The sequence below is a fragment of the Diorhabda sublineata genome, chromosome 5 (assembly GCF_026230105.1).
Source record: "Diorhabda sublineata isolate icDioSubl1.1 chromosome 5, icDioSubl1.1, whole genome shotgun sequence".
NCBI lineage: Eukaryota > Metazoa > Arthropoda > Insecta > Coleoptera > Chrysomelidae > Diorhabda > Diorhabda sublineata.
Window position 1 is genome coordinate 13,536,104 of NC_079478.1, and position 23,406 is coordinate 13,559,509.

The 23,406-nt window shown below is 29.4% G+C and overlaps 3 protein-coding genes across 8 annotated transcripts; 2 read left to right on the forward strand and 1 right to left on the reverse strand.

The window, feature by feature from the left end:
- Positions 1-454: 454 nt before the first annotated feature.
- Positions 455-11,434, reverse strand: LOC130444551 (conserved oligomeric Golgi complex subunit 6). 4 transcript variants are annotated; one of them, XM_056779748.1, is made up of 10 exons: positions 11,268-11,434; positions 9,511-9,703; positions 9,184-9,458; positions 8,902-9,130; positions 6,524-6,648; positions 6,167-6,387; positions 2,235-2,395; positions 1,951-2,178; positions 811-1,134; positions 455-751 (listed from the first exon to the last, which is right to left on the reverse strand). In XM_056779748.1, exons 2-10 carry the CDS (start codon positions 9,595-9,597, stop codon positions 521-523), a joined length of 1,881 nt encoding a protein of 626 aa, XP_056635726.1. In that variant the 5' UTR covers positions 9,598-9,703; positions 11,268-11,434; the 3' UTR covers positions 455-520. The 4 variants fall into 4 exon arrangements, with proteins under 4 accessions (XP_056635726.1, XP_056635728.1, XP_056635727.1 ...); XM_056779750.1 differs by lacking the exon at positions 11,268-11,434 and adding an exon at positions 10,824-11,259; XM_056779749.1 differs by lacking the exon at positions 11,268-11,434 and adding an exon at positions 9,871-9,920.
- On the forward strand, positions 3,057-6,501 carry LOC130444552 (RCC1-like G exchanging factor-like protein). Of its 2 annotated transcripts, none has more exons than XM_056779753.1 (2): positions 3,057-5,504; positions 6,290-6,501. In XM_056779753.1, the coding sequence occupies exon 1, from the start codon at positions 3,131-3,133 to the stop codon at positions 4,463-4,465; it is 1,335 nt and encodes a 444-aa protein (XP_056635731.1). In that variant the 5' UTR covers positions 3,057-3,130; the 3' UTR covers positions 4,466-5,504; positions 6,290-6,501. The 2 variants fall into 2 exon arrangements, with proteins under 2 accessions (XP_056635731.1, XP_056635732.1); XM_056779754.1 differs by having other exon boundaries at positions 3,057-5,469.
- Positions 10,850-22,860, forward strand: LOC130444553 (SIN3-HDAC complex-associated factor). 2 transcript variants are annotated; one of them, XM_056779755.1, is made up of 6 exons: positions 10,850-11,045; positions 13,205-13,295; positions 13,481-13,634; positions 13,698-13,845; positions 13,906-14,098; positions 14,269-22,860. In XM_056779755.1, exons 2-6 carry the CDS (start codon positions 13,222-13,224, stop codon positions 14,573-14,575), a joined length of 876 nt encoding a protein of 291 aa, XP_056635733.1. In that variant the 5' UTR covers positions 10,850-11,045; positions 13,205-13,221; the 3' UTR covers positions 14,576-22,860. The 2 variants fall into 2 exon arrangements, with proteins under 2 accessions (XP_056635733.1, XP_056635734.1); XM_056779756.1 differs by having other exon boundaries at positions 10,914-11,045; positions 13,213-13,295.
- Positions 22,861-23,406: the final 546 nt, after the last annotated feature.

The window sequence follows — 23,406 nt, forward strand, 5'->3', positions numbered from 1 at the left end:
CAATGCTACAGATAGAAATGAATGAAAAAATACTGATGATACCTCTTCAATTTCATTAATAGCCAAACATGCTATTCTATTGATTAGGTTAGGTTAGGTTGGAGAAAAAGCTTACACAGACGCAATGTTGATTGGAATCAGAGTTAGTAAATTTCTTATAAATTTGGGCCGAACTATTTATTTCCGCCCTTTAAACGAGAGCATCAACTGACTCAATGGTTTCAAAGAAGAAAATTAAGCTGGTGCACTATTTAAAAAGCTATTTATTTTTTATCTCCACATAAATACTTCGAGTTTTGTACAATATTCGTATCTGCAGCTTCAATCTTCCTTTTCATAATTTATTACATGTTATTAGTTTTTTTTTCTTGTAAACAATTAATCAATAGGAACAATTTCATTTTTGTCTCAATTATAGAAACGGGTAAAACTTGGTTAGCAAAATAGAAAAAATTTTCAAAGGTAGTAATTTTATTTTCTTAGAATAAAAGGTCCAAAATATAATACTTATTTATAAAGCTTATTTTAGTAAAATTTTTTCTAGCTCTTCAGGAGTTTTGTTGAAAATTGATCCTGGATTTTCATATTTATTAATGGGATTCATAACTGCTTGATACAACTGTTTATAAGTTGATAAGAGTAGATCGAAAGATCGTTTCTGAACCAATTTTTTGTGCTTTGAGGAAGTGAGCAAATGAACTTGGGGAAGAAGAGCTTTGTCAGGATGTACTCCTAAATCATCTATCTTTTTCTAAAATAAAAAAATGTGTACAGTGCAATATTTTATAAATAAAATATGCCGTGAATTACCAGAAGGTTTTTAAGGTTAGTGGGTTCCATTCCTGGCACTTCTGACAATGCCCCATGAGTTTGATCTTGTAAAATAGTATAAATCGGTCCTAACGTTAAATTTGCTACGAGGTATCCAACTTGTTTGGAAAACAATGTATCGATTTGTGCTTCAGACTGCGCCTCAAGACGTTCCAATCTCTTATCCATAAATTCGTACAAGGAGAGGCAAGTATACATTTCGTACATACAGTTTAACATATATACAGCCATGTCCGTAGGAGGAAGACGAGACGCTTGTTCATTTACAGCACTAAGAAGAGGATCCATTACTGTTTGAGTTATCTAAAAAAATTATCTGAGTAATAGAAAATAAAATTTTTTCAAATGATTGCCTGCAAAAAAAAAGAAAGTGTTAGTTATTAAGTACCTTGATCAACAACTCTATTATTGAAAGTGAATATTTGATCATATAAAACATTTCAATTTTAACCATATATTGAGATTATATCCCATAACAGCATTACAGGTAATTTTAGATTTGCCTTCTTTGAGGATATTTATAGAAAGAGATGCATACAAGGAACAAAACATGAAGCCGGGCGACACGTCTGGGCATCTCAGTATTCTAGCTTGATCAAAAACTATGAAATCATAATAACAAGTTGACATCGATAGAGAACTCATGTGCATTCTACATTGATGGTTCGAAAATGGAACAGAGACAAGTAGGGGCAGGAATATATGGCCCAGGAACCAAGCTCGCTACCCAATGGGCTTAGAAGATTCTACCACTGAATACTTCTTCTGTGAATGCGAGATTATCCATAGACAAAGGCTTACATTGTAGCTTCTTAAAGTCCGAAGATTTAAGCTGAATAGCCCCTAGACAAGTAGCTCACGTTGCAAGACGGTACCTGACTAGTAAACAGTCCGGGGAATGCAATAGAAAAAAGTTTTAGCAAGGTACACCTTTACGCCTTAGCTCATCTAATCTAAAGAAAAATACATTTAATTCGAATGATTGGGTCAACTGTTATTAAAAAAAAAATGGAAAGTGATCAGTTATTGAGTTTTTTTATTACCAACTCAATTTTTCAATGAGAATATTTGATTGCATAAAACATTTTAATTTCAAACAAATATTGAGAATTGCAATACCTTAATCATATCCATTTCTCTACCTTCACTCATGTTAGCTGTTGATAAAATATCTCTTAGTAATGCTAGCAAGTTTGTAATTGCTTCTGTTGGAGATAAATCTCTAGGAGGTGCTTCTACTCTAACCAGTTTGCTATCAACTTGTTTTTGTAAAGATGCTAAAAAACATTTTTCAGAATTTTCTTGAAGTTCTGTTAATGTTTCGAAAATAGCGCCCTTATTCACTATCTAAAAAATGTGTTTTAGAAAAATACTATTCAACCATTATTCAAAAAAACATTTACTTTACAAATACATTTTTTGTAATAACGAAGTAAGTTGACAACAGAATATAAAACTGATGCTGGCGAAGGTACATTAAGTATTTTATCCACTCTCATTTTCAAAGGCTGACAAACACCTTCGCATATTACTGCCAAAGAATCAGATATTATTTCCTCTGCATCTAAAAGCAAATTTTAATATGAACATGAACCAAATAAATAAAGTCTAAAATATTTACAGTCCCAAATGCGTTTGAAATATCTGGGTACCTATGCTAATACAGGTTCTGAAGATAATAAATTTTTGCACTATTAAAACAATTTATGAAATCATTGGTGTAATTAATCTTTTTATCTTTCTTTAAACAAATTGTAATAGGTTTAGTTATTTTAGCAGTTTTTATTAAATTTTCTACAATAACTTAAGCCAAATGGTGATTTAATTTGTTTTTGTGTACGGGACATGGGAAATTTTTTTAAACCTCCTGTTTTTTATTATTATTATATATTATTTTAAATTGCCAATCGATCCTTTTATTTGATCTTTATTATATGTATTGTCGATAGATTTGAATATGACAATAATATCAAGAATTACATCTTCACCTGAGTTTTCCAAATCTATTAACAATACATATAATAAAGATCAAATAAAGGATCGAAATGTTGGCAATTAAAAAACTCTTAGACAGTTTTATTTCGAGTCCTCAACCCACAACAACTTTATTAATTTCGTACTATTAAGGACAATAATATAAATAATAACATTGTCATGAATGTTTGAAAAACAAAATTGGCAATACATGACGTCATTAACAGGAGCCAGGACATCAGTGTCGCGTATTTCGAATTACAGACTTAGATAAACTGTCAATAATTGAAACGTAACCTCAAAATTCAAAAAGGTTCTAAATAAAATGAATAATCGTGTAAATATTTTACCTCTAATTTATAAATGTAATCAAAGATTATTCAGTGGAAGTAGAAGAAAATATCCCATCTATATAGAAGAGGAACAGAAATTACCAGTGTTTGAACATAGAGTAAGCAAAGAAAATTATAGAAGAATATTTTCGTGGGGAAATATTTACACAGGTGCCTTAGGAAAAACTTTTAAGTCAAATGAAAAATTAGATCAGCAGTTTTGTCTTAGATATCCCAAAAGAATAAAATTTGGAGAAACGCAAGAAGTAACTGCCGCTGCTTGTGGTTTTGGATTTACAGTATTTGCTGTAAGAAGCACAAGTAATGAAAAAATTTGGGGCACGGGTATAAATACAGATTCTCAAATTGGTTACCATGAGGTACGAACTGGTCATCCTTTAGAAATTCTTTTTTATCCAAAACCAATTGCATTACCACTGAAATATCCTGAACAATCGAAAATTATAAAACTGTCTGCAGGTAGAGCACATCTGTTAGTACTCACAGATGAAGGATTGTTTACTTTAGGTAATAATGCGTATGGACAATGTGGAAGAAAAATAATCCCAGATGAAAATTATCTCAGGAGTAATTATATAAACCATATTGAAAAAATTGATGAAAAAAAGATTATAGATGTAGAGTGTGGACAAGATCACAGTTTAGCATTGGTGGAAGATGGGTGTGTGTACTCCTGTGGATGGGGTGCCGACGGACAGACAGGTCTAAGTACTTTTGACAACTGTAGTGAGTTTACAAGAGTGAAAGGTGATATTCAGATGGAAAAAATATGTAAACTATCATGTAGATCGGACTTTGTTATGGCTCTAAATGATAAGGGTCAGGTGTTTGGTTGGGGTAATACAGAGTATAACCAACTCCCTTCTTATCATCAACAAGTCTCTAATCCTACACACATAGAAATGTTGGATAAACTTGGTAAGATTAAAAGTATAGCCAGTGCTGGATCATTTTGTCTAGTTGCAACAGATTCAGGACAAGTGTATTCTTGGGGATATGGACTTTTAGGGTGTGGCCCTAATGCTCAGCAATCTAATGAACCTCTACACATTCCTGAAGTTTTGTTTGGAAAAAATGACTTTCACCCCGAAAATGAAGTTGTAGAGGTAACTTGTGGACTGTATTATTCGGCTGCAGTGACAAATTCGGGTAATTTGTACGTGTGGGGTAGAAATAAATATGGATGTTTGGGATTAGGACATGAGAAAGATCAATATTTTCCTATTAAGGTAGCAATTGGAGGATATGTTGAGAAGATATCCTGTGGAGTTGATCATTCTATCGCCATTTGTAAACCATTTATTTAGTGTACCTATAGTGACACAATATCTTCACAATAATTTCTAATACCACATAATAATACTTTTTGATAGTTCAAAACTATAATTTGAGGTAGTATGTATCCATTTACATATAAGATGATTTGTTTTCATTTACCTGATCATAGTGAGAATAATTATAATCGTAAGATATGTATCAAATTATTTTTATAAGTTTAAGATTATTTGAAGAACAAAATATTTTTGTTGTAACTTTAAACCAGATTAGATGAATCAAATTTTGTTATGAGAGAATCTAATAGTATGATTTTATGATGTTTGAAATGTCACAAGGCTGAGGATCTCATAATCACTTGATTTGTTATGGATCACTAGAAGCAGTTCTAAACTAAGATTTTTTTTAGTATTATGTAATTACTTTTTGGTACCCCTAGGAATCAACAAGTTTTTTGATATTAAACAAAACATACTTATATTAAAAATATTTAAATAAAGTAACTTTTTAAAGTTTACATTGGAAATAATTGTGCTTGTCACTTTACGAATTCATGCTAGATGCAATTATTATTTTATGAACAATTAATATATTGGCAATTTACATTAATTTGGTAAGAACAGATATTCATTAGTATGTTTGAAATTTGTATACTTAAAGCTGGAATAGATATCATAAAATAACTGAACCCTTTGAAACCAAGTAACAAAACCATCTAATTTTAGTAGATGTATTTAATGATTTACTAAAAAAATTACTCACAGGTTGAAAAACAGGGCCTCAATTTTTTTGGTTTTACTTATAACAAATACATATTTTCAACATTGTAAATATTTTTTTTTAATTTTGAAAAATTATTGTATAAATAGCCCTAATTTATTGACTTAAGAGCAAGGTCTTAATAAATATTTCATTTACAGTGCCGGAATTAAGTTATTTGTGTCCCTAGGCCAAATTAACTGAAGCAACTTCGGTTCCGGTCGCTCCTTAGGTGTTTAATTGAAATGCATTTTATTTCAATCTCACATTAAAACAAGTGAGTGATTAACTTCACGATTATGGAGTAAAAGGGTAAAGCACAAATCATATTAATATATAACGTTTATTTTAATTTTACTTTTTAAAAAACGCTGCTTGTAACCTGGTAAATCCGGAACTGTTCATTTAGTCAAATTATTACAGTGTAATTGTGATTAATACTCTAATCTATGTGTAAATTTGCAAACTTGAATATTAAAGTATTTTTGAAATTTTAAGAATTTTAGTGAATAAGTAGTCATTACACCAATTGCAACTTAAGTGAAAGTGATTAATAAAGAATGTAGTATTTTGTATATGTACGAAATGTAATTATATTGCTGCATGATAAAAATAAACAGGGTAAACAAGTTCATAGTTTGACTAGAGTGAATGGTCAAAAATGAAACTAAACTGATATAAATTTCATGTAGCATTCAACAAGACCAGGGTCAATATTGAGACAGTTGCCAATATGCATGAAACCAAAATTTCTTTAACTTTTTTCTTCTTAAATCTTTTTATGTTTTTTGTGATATTTGTTTTGATTCTAGGTCTCTTCTCAAATTTTACATGTTATTTAAAACTGATTTTCATTGACAAGAGGCCTAAATTCAAGACAAATTACCAAGATATGATAAAGATAATGGTTAAGAGAAGCATAATGTGTGAAATTTGAGTATTTCATGTTCAATTAATATGGAAAATTAACTTACTTATTTTGGTGCATAATTTTAATAGCAAGATCAAATTTTGTTTTTCCGTAGCAATAGCCTTATTTAACCACACAAGCATGTCTGTAACATAAATTTGAGAATCATGTGCTCTCATTTCTATAGGTGCTGGATTTCCCGATGGACCACCACGTGTCAAAGCATTTATAAAACCATCTGTAATTTTACTTCTTCTACACACACAGTATTCATCTAAAACATATCTGAAAATAAGATTGAAAGGGTTTAAAAAAACTGTAGAAACATTTTTTGTGAAATTACAATAGTAATGATCTAAGGACTAAAAAATAATTACAAAATTAATGCTCCAATTTAAATAGTTTTCTTATTTCAACCTACCTAAATAAAACTTGCCGGTCTTGAAGCCTTGACATAGCTTGGGTAATTAAATCTGTCAATTCTGGATTCTCTACATTTCTACAGTGACTTTGGGTCCACCTATATAATCTTTCCAACCCTGATTCCTGTGTGAATAATCAACTTTTAGAAAATAATACTAAAATATTAACATAGAAGATCGAAAAATATTTTCATGTCCAAAATAACTAACTAAGATATAGTTTTTGAACCTCTTAAAAAAATAAATCTGCCCACTCCACAGGCGTTTTTAGAAATATTTTTATCTGTGGCCCTTTTGCGAGTTCCCGTGGAATGCTGAGCCAGATTTAGTGGCGTTTATCCGAGGGGCGCGTATAAGGTGGCTGGGACACGTGGAGAGGATACCTTTTGATCGATACCCGCGCAGAGCCATGTATAGAGGATTGGCAGTCGATTGTTGAGAAGGCCTCTGTTCTGAAAGGACCGTAGCGCCGGTTAAAGAAGAAGAAAGAATGAAAATAGTCGTTTATAGGCCATTTCAATTACTTCCAAGGAGAAACCTATTAGTAATAACTGTCTGCCATAAATTAGGGGTCTGTTCTTTACATTTATAGTTTTTTACATGCATAAAATTAATTCACCTTGCCAAACTGAGTATGTGGCATTCAAATGGTTGAGGAAAAATTGTAAGAACAATTATTTTCACTAATTCTCAAAAGATTTAAGCACAAATATACATTAGGAAGTTTCAACTACAGGTATATTTCTATTATTCTAAAACAAACCAAATGTCAAACTTATTATTATTTTTTCAATTACCTAACCTAACCTCCAATAACATTGGACTGACTTACACATTAGGAACGCTCGAAAACCCTTGAACAAAAAAGTAGCTCAATATAATTTTTTTGTGAGAAATGGCGAATAACTAACAGGGCTAGTATTTGAATAGAATCTTGTACAAACCACGTAATAAAGAAAATAATAAAAGAGCCTATTTCCAAAATATTTGGTTTTGCTGGTGAATTTTTTTTTTTGAAATATACACTAAAAGTTTTTCAAAATTATAAACTTTAACAAATCTCTCTTTCATATTTTCAAGTGAAGGTTGAAACGGTGTATATATTTTATCGATGAGTTGAAACTTGCAAGTACCGGTTGATTTGTTTATTATTCTTTAATGGTAAATTATTTCTTCGGTGTTTGATTGTAGTTTAATCCTGGTTAGCCTTGTGAGACGCAAGAACGTGCTGTGATTTATAATGTTTGTACCAAGACATCTTTTTGTAAAGTTCATTTATGAAGTGTATTCGTTTTCGCTAATTCAGATTTGTAAGTTTTAAAATAGTTAAAACCAAGCAAATATCGGTTAAACTCGTGCATTAAACGCAAGTCTTCATAGTGTAGGCAAAAGTAGTCGTACCAGTACCGACGAGGTTCTGGAGGACTGACGTGGATAAGGGTCATTAAAGGTCACAGGAAGAACGGATGTTAGATCCATATGTAATCCCGACAGTTAAACACGGTGGAGGCTCGGTGATGGTTTGGGGATGTTATGGAGGAAGGGCCGCTGGACTTGGTAAAAATTAAAGGGATTTTGAAAAAAAGCTATAAAAAATATCAAAGGAAAATGTAGTACGTTCTGGTGGTCGTCTGATTAGCAGAAAATTTATCTTCCAGCATGACACGATCCCAAGCATTCCTCGAAGCTGTCCAAAGAGTATTATTTGAAAGAATTTGAGAGGAAGAATGTACTGAAAGTAATGATGAAGTCAGAAAGCAGTGTGGAACTACCTATTCACATCTTTGGAATATCCTGAAAAAGAATGGATCCAAATAGATGACGATTATTTGTCATTGCCAGGGTATGCCAAAATTGTGCACCGAAATAATAAAAGAAAAAGGGGTATACATCTATGAATTAAAAATTTAAATTTGTAGAAATTAAGTACAGACTGTAAGTTTATTATTACTATATTATCTATATATGTTCTTTAAAATATAAATATCAAAATCGATCGTATAGTTTTTATTTGTTGTGTATTACACAAATTTAGGACAAAAACTTTTGACTGGTAGTATATATTCCAGTAATCAATATATTAATATTAGTAAATTTTAAGGTATTTCAAAATAGAAACCCTATCAACAGATGTTTTTAATAGGTAATAATACACAAAAAAGCTTAAAAACATCATTGAATTAATACTGCCCTAATAAGTGGGAGATTTAAGAATTAAAATTTTTATAAGGAGCATAAATATCACAACGCTTTGCCTTAAAAAGTATACCTACAGTTTTATAAAAATGTAAGTATAGATAGCTCACTATACATTTCTAATAAACTGAGTGTGCTGCTCAATTTAAGACCCACTTTGTTGGATAACTTATGCACTTACTTGGTACAGGGTCATTTGTTCCATAATATCCAAAGCTAGAGTTTGTAAGCCGGACTGCATGAGCATTTTACAATTGTTATGAATTTCTTGAACTCTATCCAAAACTGTAAAAATTTCTGGTGTGAGTAATAATTCCTTATTACTTTGCAATATTTTCACATGTTCTGGAGAAAGTTGAAAGCTTCCCAGAAGAGCATCCACTATTTTTTGTTGACTAATACTTTGTGCTCTGAAATCATTTTCACCCATGAACATTTCAAGTTTATCAATAACATTTATTACCTCTCATTCTGAAGAGTACTGGTCTGTTGTAATAATTGTTTTGTTCTCGATTTTGTATTCTGTAATCTATATTCCATGTCTTGTATAGATTTGCTCATATCTGCAATATCATTATAAATACAGTCAAAGGCATTTTTAACTTCAAGAAAAGAAGCCAAAAATTGTTTGTTGATATCTAAACTTCTCTTTTCTATCTGACTTCTTAAATTTCGGCGAGCTTTTAAGCTATTTTCAGTGTAAAACATTGATAATTGCTTGAAGGCATTTATAGTTTCCTAAAACACTGTTTTGTAAATTGCTTAATTGGCTGTTAATGTTGAATCTTACTTCATCGTTTTCAATTCTAGCTTGTATTATTTTATTAAGACGTTTGGAAAGAATGTGCTCCTTTCCTGTATCGTTGACTCCATCCATATTTTAGCAACAAATTTTTAAATTAGATTAACTTGTACATCCATAAAATTTCATAAATTGACATTTCTTGACACATATACAATTGGTGAGGTTATGTTATAAGTAACTAAAAGAGGATAATTTATGTATTGATAAAAAACTGATGAAAACGCGGTTCGATATATTGGGGATGCATTTCTTCTACTGAACATTATTTATTATAGAAATCTAATACATATATAGGTTTCATTGTATTTTAACCTTTCCTTTGGAATATTAAATATTTCGAATTACCATATATAGAAAAGATTCTCCTATTCAATGATAAAAACTGACCCTAATATAAGGTGATCACTCATACTTGTGTTACCAATATGGTACTCATTTTTTGATATTTGCACTGGTTAGTTTTAATGACCTGATATGAATTAGTTCTTTAATAATTTTTCCTCGTACTGGTTTAAGTAGGTAAACAATAACATCTTTGATTATGCTATTATATCAATATAGAGATCATGATCAACACCCGAAGAGGCAAGATATTAATACGATTGTTATTACTTTGAAAGATTTATACGATTTAGAGAAACTTGACTTATTTATAATATAAAAATATTGTAAGATTTCTACTGTTATAGTTTACTGTTGCTATTTTGAATATATGTTAGAATAAAAATATTCATTCTAAAAATTGGATTCTCATAAACAAGGTTGATATCTACATTAGTAATAAAAGTGGTGAATTTTAAGAAATTTTATTTAAAAGTGGATAACATATATTATTTTATATTTCAATAAAGCTGCTCCAGAGGTTTAAGGAATTTGCATCTTAGCTACTTCAAACTGAAGGTTATGATCTGATAGTTTAACAGATTAACTTTCATTTTTTCAAAATTTTTGTGAAAAAGTGACAAAACAGTACCACAATAATCCGTTTCATATAAATTTTATAATAGACTGCAGCGACACTTAAGTGTTAATCCAACGATCGTTTTTAAATTATAAATAGCCAATTTACATGGAATTCCTATATAAAATACTCATTATAAACTTATAACTGGACTTCCATACTTTTTATGATTTTTTCAGAATAGTAACCATAAGGGATACAGTAATATTTCATTGCATATGCTTATTATTGTTCAAATAGGTCCCCGTTTGAGTTTCGAAACCGCTCCTAGTATTAATTGTTAAAAAATATTACCAGCAATTCAAAAATCTTTGTTGGTAGCAATGACATGATCTACCTTAATCAGTCCAATCATCGTCAAGCGTCTATTGTTATATTGTTACATGCGCAGTATAGTTGCGTTAAGCCATGCGCAATCGATATCAAAAGTTTTAGCCGTCATCTGTTGTGTTGGTGTGTCTATATTTTTGTGGAGTTTGAAGAGATTCCTGAGTTAAATATCAAAAAGTTTTGTAAAATTCAGTCAGTCACTGTGCTACTTTATTCTAGAGTTCTAAAGGTAAGGTTGTCATTAACAGTCTCTCTATATTTAATATATAACAAGCAAAATTTAATCGGCGTCATGCAACTCCATTTTTATTTGAGCACCACACGACCGGTAAACGCTTTCTATTACCTCAGTTTAATATTTTACAATCCAGTAATTTAATTTGTAAATAAAATCGCTCGTACGATAGTTGACAATTAAATTCAGAAATTATTATTTTTTACACATACTTACAACTGAAACTTATAAATGGCTGAATACGTGACACTTTACACATTTTTTCAAACACATTCGAAAGTAGTTTGTTTAAACAAATGTAAAATTTAAATCGATTTATTTTTTATATTTCTTATGTTATTAAATATGTGCATCGTTTCATTTAATCATTTATTTTCTTATCTGAAGTGAAGATATCTAGAAAGACGGCGTGCCAATCAGAAATCCATAAATGAATTATCTATTTATCTCCTAAAAGAGCCAATACATTTTTAACATTAAAAAATTTCATTATTGAGGACTACAGTATGTTATTAATATCTCATTATTTTTCATAGTTTTATTCTAGTACTTTCTCAACCTGTTGACAATAAATAGTTTCATTCCTATGTCAACACATTGTTTATTTGATCGATATTTTCAAGATGAATTATTGGTTTGACTATTTTATCTCATAAATAAACAATATAATGAATCCATTCAAGTTTATTTGCATATTTTTATTACAATATGGCGATTGAAAAATGTCAAAAAGTGAATGGCGGGATATATTTATAAAAAAGGGTTTGCGCCCTCGTGTTTTCTTGAGTCATCGATCCCGAAAACGGGTTATTGCCCTTTTTATATTTTTCGCGCCATTTAAAAGGCATTAAAAACTAATGGTATTCATTTGATCAAAAAATATAAAAGGTATTCTATATGCACACTTAAGACTTGTTATAAGTAGGACAAGGCAATATGACGTATTGTTTACCACACATTGACTTCAGTTATGCATGTCATTTTTCTTCCTGTCTGAAATCAAGTACCCAAATGTGTTATAAATACTGAAGTATACCTTTTTATATACAGGATGATCAAAACTAAAAATAACAGAAAAATATTCTTTTTTTCCCTGAAATCAGACCTTGATTTAGGAATTCATTTACAAGTCATTATAGAAGTACTCACATGGTTTGGATAATTTTTGTTTTATTTGTGTGTAATGTTTTTAAAAGAACTTAATTATGAATTTTAAATCTATTACATAAAATTATTTATAATATATCATTTCATGTTCTTTAATTCTTTCCTTCTTATGAAATTAGGCTTTTTGCCAAATAAATGGTCTGTTTTATTTGTTTTTCATCAAACTATACTGTACTATGAACTATTGAAGGCTCAATAATAATGCTTTCAGATCTTAAGTTATTTGGTATAAAACACATTTTTATAAGAAACCTAAAAAATAATATATATTTTTCATGATAATGAAGATTTGTTGAACTGTCTTAGTTTAAGTGATTTCATGCTTATTGAATAACTTAGAGGACTATGATAAGGTCTTAAGGCTATATGCTTCTTTAATGCCCTTTTTTATTACTCCTATTTATACTCATAACAAAAATTATCCCAAAACTTGGAATTAATTTGGAAATTTTGATTTGTGTTGGAATTTAACTAAACTTCCTAAAGTATGTATTACCATTAGAATAAATCCTATTGCTTCTGCATTAGTTTTGACATCTATAGAAGAAGGCAGCAGTTAGCTTGAAATTGTGAAAAATTATGGTGTAAGTCTCTTCATTATATAACACAATGTTCATCATGTGGAAAGACTACAATAGTTAGAGATTTGTTTTGAACAAACTTATTTTGTTATATTTGTAGCCTAAGTATTTTTTAGATATATCAAAGAAATTCTTTACTAAATCTCTTCTCACATTTGGGTAACAGTTTCATTTTATTTCTTACCATTAAAAGACTTAGTATCACATATGATTTTATCTTATTAGAAAAGTTTGTTAAATTCCTCTCCTACAATTAGAAACAAGGTATGAAGAAGCAGTTTAATAAATTTAATGTTCACTGAGATCATTTAAATGAAGTGTAACATTGCAGATGTAGTATTGTGCAAAAAGAATTAATTATAATGTATTATTCATTGATTTTATTACAGTTGATTTTTTTTTTAGAATTTTAGCTGTTGAAAATGTTTTCCTTCCATAGACCAAAAGTTTATAGATCTACGACTGGATGTTGTATTTGTAAAGCGAAATCGAGCAGGTAAATAGCAAATTTGAAGCTTTATTAGTTAAATAGCAATGGAATTTGTGCTCAGAACTATTTATTGATTGGATACTTAATTTTTGTGCTATCATCATTTATTGAAAATATTTTTGCTCATATTTATGATTTATTGGACAAATTGTTCAAAAAAATTTACTAATCATTCAATTATATTTTTTTAGTTCAAGATTTACTGACAGTAAAAAGTATGAGGAAGATTTTCTTGAATGTTTCAAATTAGCAACTCCAAGACAAGGGGAAATATGTAATGCATGTGTTTTACTTGTGAAAAGATGGAAGAAGTTACCAGCTGGATCAGGTCGAAATTGGCAGCACGTATGTTGAAAAATGATAAAAAATAATATCGCCAAGATCTGAACCAATTCTGTTCGTTTTTAGGTTGTGGATGCGAGAGCTGGTCCAGGTATAAAGTCTATGACTAAATTCAAGGTTAAAAATCGCAAACTTCTTGAAGAGAAGGCTGAAAAGCTCAAGAAAAAGCAGTTTGATAGAGAAGACAGTCCAAACCTATCTGATAAAAGTGAAGGTCAGCATAATCAAATTTACAAATATATTAGTTGATATTAACTTTAATTTCATTTTACAGAACATGATCTCCAGGAAGTAGACTATCTATGTGAAGATGGTCCCAGCAACGAATCTAGTAGAACTGGAAGTCCAGGAATAAGTGATTCTGAAGATGTTGTTATGAAGACTAGCAGAAGGTACAAAGGAATGCCTAAAAGGAGAGAAGCAGAAGCTAGGTTAAGTGGTTTTATTGATCAACATTATTGGATAAAGTAAGTTATTATCAAATTTTTGGTATTGTTAATGATGATCTTGTTTGAAAGTGTTCCTAAACTTATGTCTTAACAAACATAGATAGATATATTATCAAAACTATTAAATAATTCTGTAAGGTAATATATAGTTTCTTGTATATGTGTTTGCAATAATAGATTTTTTCTAGGGAGGAAATATGTTGTGGAGTAATATTCAGAGGCAGATATAATGAAATAATGGTGGATCCAGCCTATTTGAAGCCTTGCCTTAGCCGGTTGAACAGGTGTAAACTTGGTTCCAGCAATAATAAGCCCGAGAATGAACAGTGCGATACTACTACGTCCACAAAAGCTTTTAGCGATAACAGTTCGGATTCTGGTTATGATGAATCCTCAAATCCAGGTCCCTTGGCTGCCAATAACGCTAATTTTCAAAAGGATGAAGTAGGTTTAGAAGAGATAAATAGTCATATTCCAGAGGCAGTTGTCAACTAATGCTTTTCCGAAATGTGTCATGTGTCGATTTTTAGATTGTTTTTATTATTCTTTTTTTGTAATTTATTGGTAAATGTATATTTTTCTTCGTTGTTATATTTGTAACAAATGTACACAGATTATGTTGTCCAGAGAAGAGAGATATTTTTTATTAGATTTTAATAAAGTGGGCTAGTCTATTTAATCAATTTGAAAAGTTATTTTGAAATGAATGCTAATATGTTCGGGTTATACGAACTCAAAATCGATTTGCAATTAACACACTATCTAAATATCATGTGTTGATAATAAATACTCTGGAGATAATTTCATTTGAACATGGGCGTTCATTTTAAAATCTCTACATTTGAAAATAACTTGTCCACTCTTAGAATTAAGTTTCTCAAGTAATTTTATTTAATCTAAAGTGACTTCTTTATATTCATAGTATAATTAATTGTTAAGTATCCACACATATTTATCGGAAGTACAAAAATGACACAAATGAAAAAAAAATAGTTGAATTATTAGGTGCAATAATTACAAAATGTCTGATCTCAGAGAATTTGCACTGATTTTTTCATGAGTAACTGCATCCCTTATTCCATTTATGGTGTTGAATTGCAACCATAATCATCAAATATTATGGCATATTTTATTATATTTGGAGGCTGAAACTAAAAATATTCTATTATTTATCATCTGCAAAAAAATTTGCTATTAATAATATTAGTTTATGGATTTGACCATAATTTGTTAAATAAGATGGACGATTTATATAAAATCTAACACGTTTTAAATTTTAAGAAAATTGTATGTATGTCATTTCATTCATGGTGACATCGTTTTATTATTAGTTTAAAACTAAAATTTTCACTTCGTTAAATTTTTTTGCAAATATTTGTTATTGAATCTTTTTGCTTCTGATGATTTGATGAGTATACTTTCCATTAAATGAAATATTTTTCTGTTTATTAGGAAGTGTAAGTGCTAAAAAACTTATATCTTACATCTATATGATTGAAGCGACTGATTGTCAGATTGAGTTCCTTTAAAAAAGGGAACATAATAGTGGACGAAAGTTGGGGGAATTTAAATAATTTTTTTTCTTTTGTATTAGTAGTGTAATGTTTTTTCAATTATTAATTCATTATCAATTAATTAAAATGAAGTGAATTTATACCCAGTTTCTTACTTACTTAAGTTACACGCGTAAACTCGACACTATAATAATTTACTGATCACTACTTATTTAATTAAATATTCACTATTTTTATAACTACTTTCATAATTTATGCAAATTCACTAGTTACTTTCTACTATTTCATTCTCTGTAAACTATAACTTTTAATTATAAAATTACTCTCGCTGCCAAAAAAAGCACGAATTTATATCTGAAAGGAATATCTAGAAAGTAAACAGAAAACTAAATGATAAAGCCTTCCAAGAAATTGGTTAAATAAAAAACAATGTATACATATGTAAAAACAAACATCAAACGAATTCTGCGAACCAGCATATTGACAAATAGTACGACTTTCATTATAACTGAACAGCCTTCACGGTCCATGTCGTGGACGAGGAAAGCTTTGGTCTCTAAGTATATTAATCATTATATAAAATTTTGATCTATGGTTGTAATTTATCATCAGGTAATTTATAAATTTTTAGTCATTAACACTAGTAATTAAAACAGAAGATTCCAAAAGAGAGAGATAGAAGATATTTACTATAATCGTATTTCATTATTTATTAAAAACAATTTTATCCATTGATATTCGAGATATTTACATTATTATATATGATTATCAATTTTCTCATAATTACGTTGTTAGAAAAAAAGATTTCAACTAGACTTCAGTTCATGGTTAGATAATTATAAATTTTATTCTTGTATATCAGTCACGTCAATAAATATATAAAATAAGAAATTTTCAGAAGTCCTCAGGAACAGCTACAATTTTGATGATTTTTTGTATATTTCTTTTTGTAATAATCAAAATCCTTCTGGAGCCGTTATAAAATGAGTTAGGTATATATAATATACCTGATATCAATGTATATGTTAATTTTTTCTAAAGTAATTTTTTTATTAATGTATTATTTTTCAATATTTTTCATATTTCAATATGAAATATATTAATAATATCAGATTACATTTAATTGTTTAAGGAAGCGTTTTGATTTACCATTCTCTGCACCTACATCTACACAGATATTTTGTGCATGTCTGTTTTTAGGTACTTAAGTCTTTTACTCACAGGACATTCTCAGAGGAGATGCTTAGCAGTTGTCGTCCTTTGCTATATAGTAGATGCCCAGCTATCCTATTGTTCTGAGGTGGTTTTTGACAGGACAGTGACTTGTCAGAAGACCACCAGTTTACATTCATTTCAATGTTGATATGACATCCCATGAGGTCTCAGTAGGACTATGGTCCAAAATATAGAGTTACCCCCTTTTTGGCAACGGGTCTGCTTCCTCATAGCCCGATATACCCTAATGGCCTGGTAACCACAATAGTGTTACTTTGTTTCTGTAATCCAGTGCTTTTACGTTTGTTCACACTCCCACTGGCTTGGACCTGCAGTCAATAGCCTTTACATTTGCTTAGCTATCAAAGAGAATAAGCGCATATGTTTATTGCTAGCAACTGTTTCTGAAAAATAGTGTGTGCTTTTCCTACTGGTATGGAGAGTCTAAAAATCCTCATTCTAGCTTCTTGGACTAACTTCGAACAATCTGTATATCACAGAGATGCATTTCCTGTTTGTGAAAGTCCTTTATTGACCAATAATTGGTGGTCATAAATTGCCACTTGCCACAATGGTATGCATTTGGTCTATTGGTTGTTCACTGCTTTCTAGTTCATTGTTTTAAATAATATCATCAAACATATCATAAATCTCTTTTTCTCGTTATACATGGATATGATAAAAAATTATTTTTACATTAATGTAGAAATTTTTTCAATAATATAATTCATTTCTTCCCCGCTTCAAAAAGTTTCCGATTTTAAATAATATATAAAAAAAAAGAAAATTGAGAAAAATATCAAAATCTATTTCTGAGGATTTGAGATAAAACTTTACTGATGTCATTATATTGAATTATTTTCATCTCTCTAACAAGCAGAATCTTATTGGTGTTGCCAGTCAGTCTCGTATTGTTTAATATAATTTCGTGTCCAAATAAATTTTGATTAATTGTCTCTGTAGAACTTTTTTCAAGATGTGTTTACATATTTTCCTATTTTTCTGTTAGGGATTTGAAATTATTTCCCTAGGATCCAACATCGTGTGACATAATTTGAAAGTAATATTGTCATCAGTCATGTTTATTTATTGACCAATTCTTTGGTTTTAGATTTCATAAAAATACTGGTTTAAATAAGTAAAGTAAATGTTTTGTGTCCCTATATTATATATTTGTCCATATCTCAATAAAAAAATTGTACTTAATCATTCACAAGACGCGGACCAATCAATTATAAAAGAATCATAAAATCAGATAGAGGAACTTTGTCAAGATGATGTGATGAACTATCATTTTTCAGTAAAAATTCTTTCTTTGTACTGTTAAAGAATTTGCTGACTGTTGACACACATCTGTCTTTTGTACTAAATTCAATTTTTCTGCAGCATCGGTTATAATTAGTTTTATTATTGTTCTATATATCTGTATTATTGTGTTTTCGCTTAGCTGCCTTCTTCGTATTTGGTGTATTATATGCATTTTTTCATTTCTTTGGACATTTCCCAAGATATAAATGTAATGAAATAATAATTTCATCGAACATACCTAAATGGGGTAATTAAGGAAATAGGTTGTATAGTAAATATTCTTAAAATCATATCATTGACAGCAGTGTCTTTATATATTAACTGCCAAGAATTTAAAAAATAAAAACGTATGTGTTCCTCTTTGTAAAACACAAATTAGATATCTTAAGGTATATTTAGGTCATTACTTTGTTTTTACTCTTAAAAGCTCAGCAATATTTTTAAGAATGAATCTTTATTCTAATTGATGTTTAAATGACTTTATACATTTCTTTTAAATTTATCTGATACTTTATATTTCCGATCAATTAATTTTTTTATTTTTGCATATTTTAATTAAAGAAATTGTTGATTTTAAGTAGTGTCACCTGTAGTGAAAAACTACTTTTATCATTTTGTTGTTATCAAAAGTAAGAAAACAGTGAAATTTAAAGTTTCAGATTGAAATCATCTTATTTCACATAATTCAAGATACTCATGATGTACAATATTTTGTAAAGGCTGGTGCAGATGTAATATGTATAAAATATTGAATTGATCACATTGGATTAACTATTTCTTTTTGTCAGAATTTATTATTAAGCTGCTCTGAAATTGTATTTATATTATTATTTTATTCACAATTATTTATTAAGTATTTATGTTTGTAAAAAAACGTCCGTTTCGATTTTCTTGGCAGTTTTCATAGCGATAAAATATAATTATGAAATTGAAAAGAAATTCTAAATGTGCGGACTTCAAATGTGATATTTATACAAATGTCATATTGTTATAAAAATTATATTGAAAGCGGACAAAAAGAAACGTTGAAAATTACTGATGTGCCAAGATCGATGTAGGATATATATTCAATGATTCCGGTGGATGACTTCTGGTTATTTGAAGGGTAATTTCTACCACCAACCACCCTCAACTCAATAAATTTAGTGTATTTCGATTAGAAAAATGACACTAAACTGTTTCAAAACTATTTGTATTAATCAAAAATGTTTCAACAACATTATTAATCTACAATCTGAATTACAAACAAAGATTTTTACTAATATATTTCACCAAAAAAACATGGACCATGCAAACTTTTATGCTACAGGAATCCGATTCCTCTCATTAAACGCATTAAACTCAGAAATTTGAATTGAGAAAATGCTTATCATAGAGCTTTTTATAATTTACTTTATTTAGTACGCACAAATGTACCCTCTAGTAACTTTAGTAGAATCAAAATTTGAATATGAAATTTCGAGAAGTTAATTTTTTTTAAATTTCATTTGTTCACCTCTTTATAAAGTGTTTACCACTAATATAATAGCTATGTTAGAAAAAAATTTCATCCCCTTTCAGCATGAGTCACATGATAGTGTCAACTAAATCACCTATTCATTATTTAAAACCTAAAACTTGATTATTTTGATTATGAAGAATAATTTTTTGTTGTTATAAGGTAAGATAACAAGAAATATAACTATGTATACAAAAACCAATACAATAGAGCTTGCAGTAAATTTTGGAAAGTGAGAATTCTTTATTAAACAATAAATCCAAGCTTTCGGGAAGTTTTCTTCCCATCATCAGAGAAACTTGTATATCCAATGTGAATCCTGGTTGAAGATGAGTGTTGTTGCTGTTGTAATGTGTTTGTAAATGGGATGATAATTTTGTCAATAAGCAAACAGTAGTTTATGGCAGGTAGTAACACTAATAGTCATCCATAGGAGTCATCGAAGAGACATAACAAATACTCCTCAAGTATTTTAAAGTGCAAATGTTGAAAACACACCCGATTTATTTCTTAACAGTTTTATCAGATTTAAATCAATCTCCATTGATTCATATTCCTTTTTAAAATAAATTAGATAATTTATAATTGAGATTATAGAATTGAAATTTTTTAAATGCCTCTTTTACTTTCAAACTCTCATGTTCAAATTCAAAATTGCATAATGTCTACGAATAGAAATAAATTGGGTGTTTTTAAAGCATACCACTTAGTTTAAAAAAACATTAACAGATTTTTGTAACGTCTCAAAGTGACTCTCTTGTCCTAAAATTTTATACCCATTTTTAAATGTTAGACGAATTGTAGCTAAAATGCTCTTAAGTCGGAGATGGAAGTATTTTTGATAACAATGAATCAAATGTACCAAAAAAAATTTCATATACAGACCGGGCTGTATCTGATATGTTTGATTAATGGTGTCAATTTTTTTAATACGTTTTTCGAAATGTAGTTTATTCAGTGTGTTTTTAAAAAAAAATTAATAAACAAAAATAAAAAAGTATTAGAAAATTTTATGAGTTCGTATAAATGGAATATATTTTTTGTTTAAAAAATTTAAAAAAAACTTCGCATGAACAGACGTACGTTTATAAATTTGTGCTCGTTGGTTTCATATAAAAATATTTTGATATAGTGATATAGTGATATTATCTAATTGATCAACATGTTGGGGTTAATCAGGGTATTTCACACGATTTAACTCTTTCACACCATTTACTTTCTATCTTATTCCAGTTTTTCTCTGGACGGACCAATCCTTAACGTATGTCTGAGGTACTGATCGTACATCCAAAGTTATACAAAGTGGTTAATAATTTTAACATGCCAAGCCCCAACCAAAATTGATAAACTTTCCCCAGAGGCCCGAAACGTGTTTTTACACTTCCTATAGAGTGTGGATCAAAAAAAAAAATTATTTGAAGTTAAAAATGCGACAAAATGATCTATATGGTGGCTCTGGGCCCTTTTTCCGGAGCCCAGAGCATGACGTGTTGATGTTTTCTACAAGGCATTCTTTTGAGACAGTAAATATCGAAAGAAGATCAGGAGTGGTTATAAAGCCTCAAGACATTGTCGACTACAACAAAGGCAAATCTTTTATTCATCTATATGATCAAATGCCAGCCACTTCTTTGAGAAAGACGTTGCTATGGTACAGTGAAATCTCCTTTGGATGGACACCAACTGGACCGACTGAAAGTGTCCGTTCAAGAGGGGTGTCCGTATAAAAGAAATACAACAAAAATCGTGTTTTTAATGAAAACTGAATATATTAAAGAAACTGGGACATTTAAAACGTATATGTATATAAATGTTTTTAAAATAAACAAAAAACTTTAAACTTAAGAAAAAAAGGTTTGTTACCTTTAGATATATACTATAGGAAAATTTTGGTATTGAGCTGTTATTTAGCACAGCAATGATAAATACCTATATTCTTTATAAAAGAATAACGAAGAAGAAAACAGCAATAACTGATTTTCAAATCAGTGTAGTAAAGAAGTTACTGCAAATAAAGAAACTACCGATGCTACTCATCAAGACGCCAAAACTAAAAAACCCATTGACTAGTAAAGAAAGAAGGTCTAAGTCACAAGTTGAGATTAGATTGCGTGAGGTACAGTGCAAAAAAATTGAGAAAACTCATTGTAACGTCTAAAGTACAAAATTTTTACAATGTTAGTTTTGAAAAACTACATTATTGTATTCCCTTTTTTTTAGCAAAACATAAATAATTGTTATTATATTGTAATATGTTTTTATTAGTCATGTTTTTTATACCCTTACAAACAGAATTAACAAAAATAGGTACAGTTAATGTAAAAGTAGCACAAAATAAAATTTTCAATCAAATATTATTCGAATGATGTCGAAAAACATGAAAACTAGAACAAAATCGAATAGACCAAGTGTAAGGTAATGCTCGAAGGACTCAGGACGGTCCAACCAAACTCTGAATCTCTTTCAAATACAGTCTTTTCGGCCGCGAAGAAGGTTGGAAATGAAATATGTCTTTGGAGGACCGCTCTAGACTGTGGGGAAAGTTTAGCTGCGGGCCAGGGCTCAACGTGTTAAACATTAATTTCTAAAGCTGACAATATCTACGGTCAAAACTAAGGGTACTTTTTAGATAATTTTATACTATCGCGGTCACTTTGTTTCTTACTCTATAAAATAGAAAAATCATCCGATTTCATTTTTTTAAGTTTCGTTTATATGACAGATTTACAAAAAAAGTAATTGAAATCAGGTGGTTTTTCGATTTCACGCGAATAAGAAAAAAATGGAAAGTTATATTAGTTTCAGGACTCAAGTGTTCATGTAAGCGCACTTATTCACTGTAACTGTTGATAATTTTTTTATATTTTTATAAATGAAATTTTTCTAAATTTTTTAATATATAAAAAACATTGATTTTTCATATTCTTGCTGATTAAAATAATAACTTTTTGAGGTCTAAAAACTGTTTTTCGTGACTTTTGGCTTCAAATTACATTTTTAGTGGCAAGTTGATACAAAAATCATTTTATCGGAAAAGTGCACAAGGGGGAATTTTGGTTTACAGATAAATAAATAATTGATTGGAGTGTTCAATCAAAGCTGAAAAATTTCACTATTCTACGTTATGTTCGTGACTGGTTTGTTCAAATTTTATATTTGAAAAGTTTTTGTTACCAAACCATAAAAAATGCTCTTATACTTGTATTTTTCAATTTTTTTAAATTTAATTAAACCATTATAAGGATGAAGTTATTTTCTTTTGTTTATTAACACTTTAACCATATCCATCACCAATAGTATCATCTGGTCCATGAAACTAGCAGTATTTTTCATTACTTAGGTCAAATTTTTACTTGAAAACCAAAATTTATTTCTAATTAAGGTTTAATATATGCAATTTGGAACTACAATGCTTAAATTTCATGTCTTTGTATAGTTTTATAAATAATTTGTAACATAAGAATAGAAAACAAATCTTATATTTTTGTAAATAACTTGTTTATTTTATTTTTATTTGTTAAAACAATTTTAATTACAGAATAAGTGACAGTCAAATGTGTTTTAACATTGGTATCAACTGAACAAAGATTTTGTTAGTCCAAAAGGCAAATCTTTGTAGTACAAGAAGTGCACAATTTCCTTCTGCACTCCAGGCATAGTGGCTGGTCACATTTCATGCATTTATAATTTGTATTCTTCTCCTTTGATGCTGAACACTTGGAGCAGGTTTTTCCTTTTTCTAGCTTGATACTTGGTATGCAGCCAACTGAGTTTTGAGGATATTTGTTCCT

Coding starts and splice junctions, on each gene's coding strand:
- LOC130444552 (XM_056779753.1), top strand. CDS start 3,131: ATGAATAATCGTGTAAATATTTTACCTCTAATTTATAAATGTAATCAA.
- LOC130444551 (XM_056779748.1), bottom strand. CDS start 9,597: ATGGATGGAGTCAACGATACAGGAAAGGAGCACATTCTTTCCAAACGT. Junction 9,131..9,183: donor AGTACTCTTCAGAATGAGAG/GTAATAAATGTT, acceptor AAATGATTTCAG/AGCACAAAGTATTAGTCAAC. Junction 6,649..8,901: donor AACAAATGACCCTGTACCAA/GTAAGTGCATAA, acceptor TTATTCACACAG/GAATCAGGGTTGGAAAGATT.
- LOC130444553 (XM_056779755.1), top strand. CDS start 13,222: ATGTTTTCCTTCCATAGACCAAAAGTTTATAGATCTACGACTGGATGT. Junction 13,635..13,697: donor CAGGTCGAAATTGGCAGCAC/GTATGTTGAAAA, acceptor GTTCGTTTTTAG/GTTGTGGATGCGAGAGCTGG. Junction 13,846..13,905: donor CCTATCTGATAAAAGTGAAG/GTCAGCATAATC, acceptor TTCATTTTACAG/AACATGATCTCCAGGAAGTA.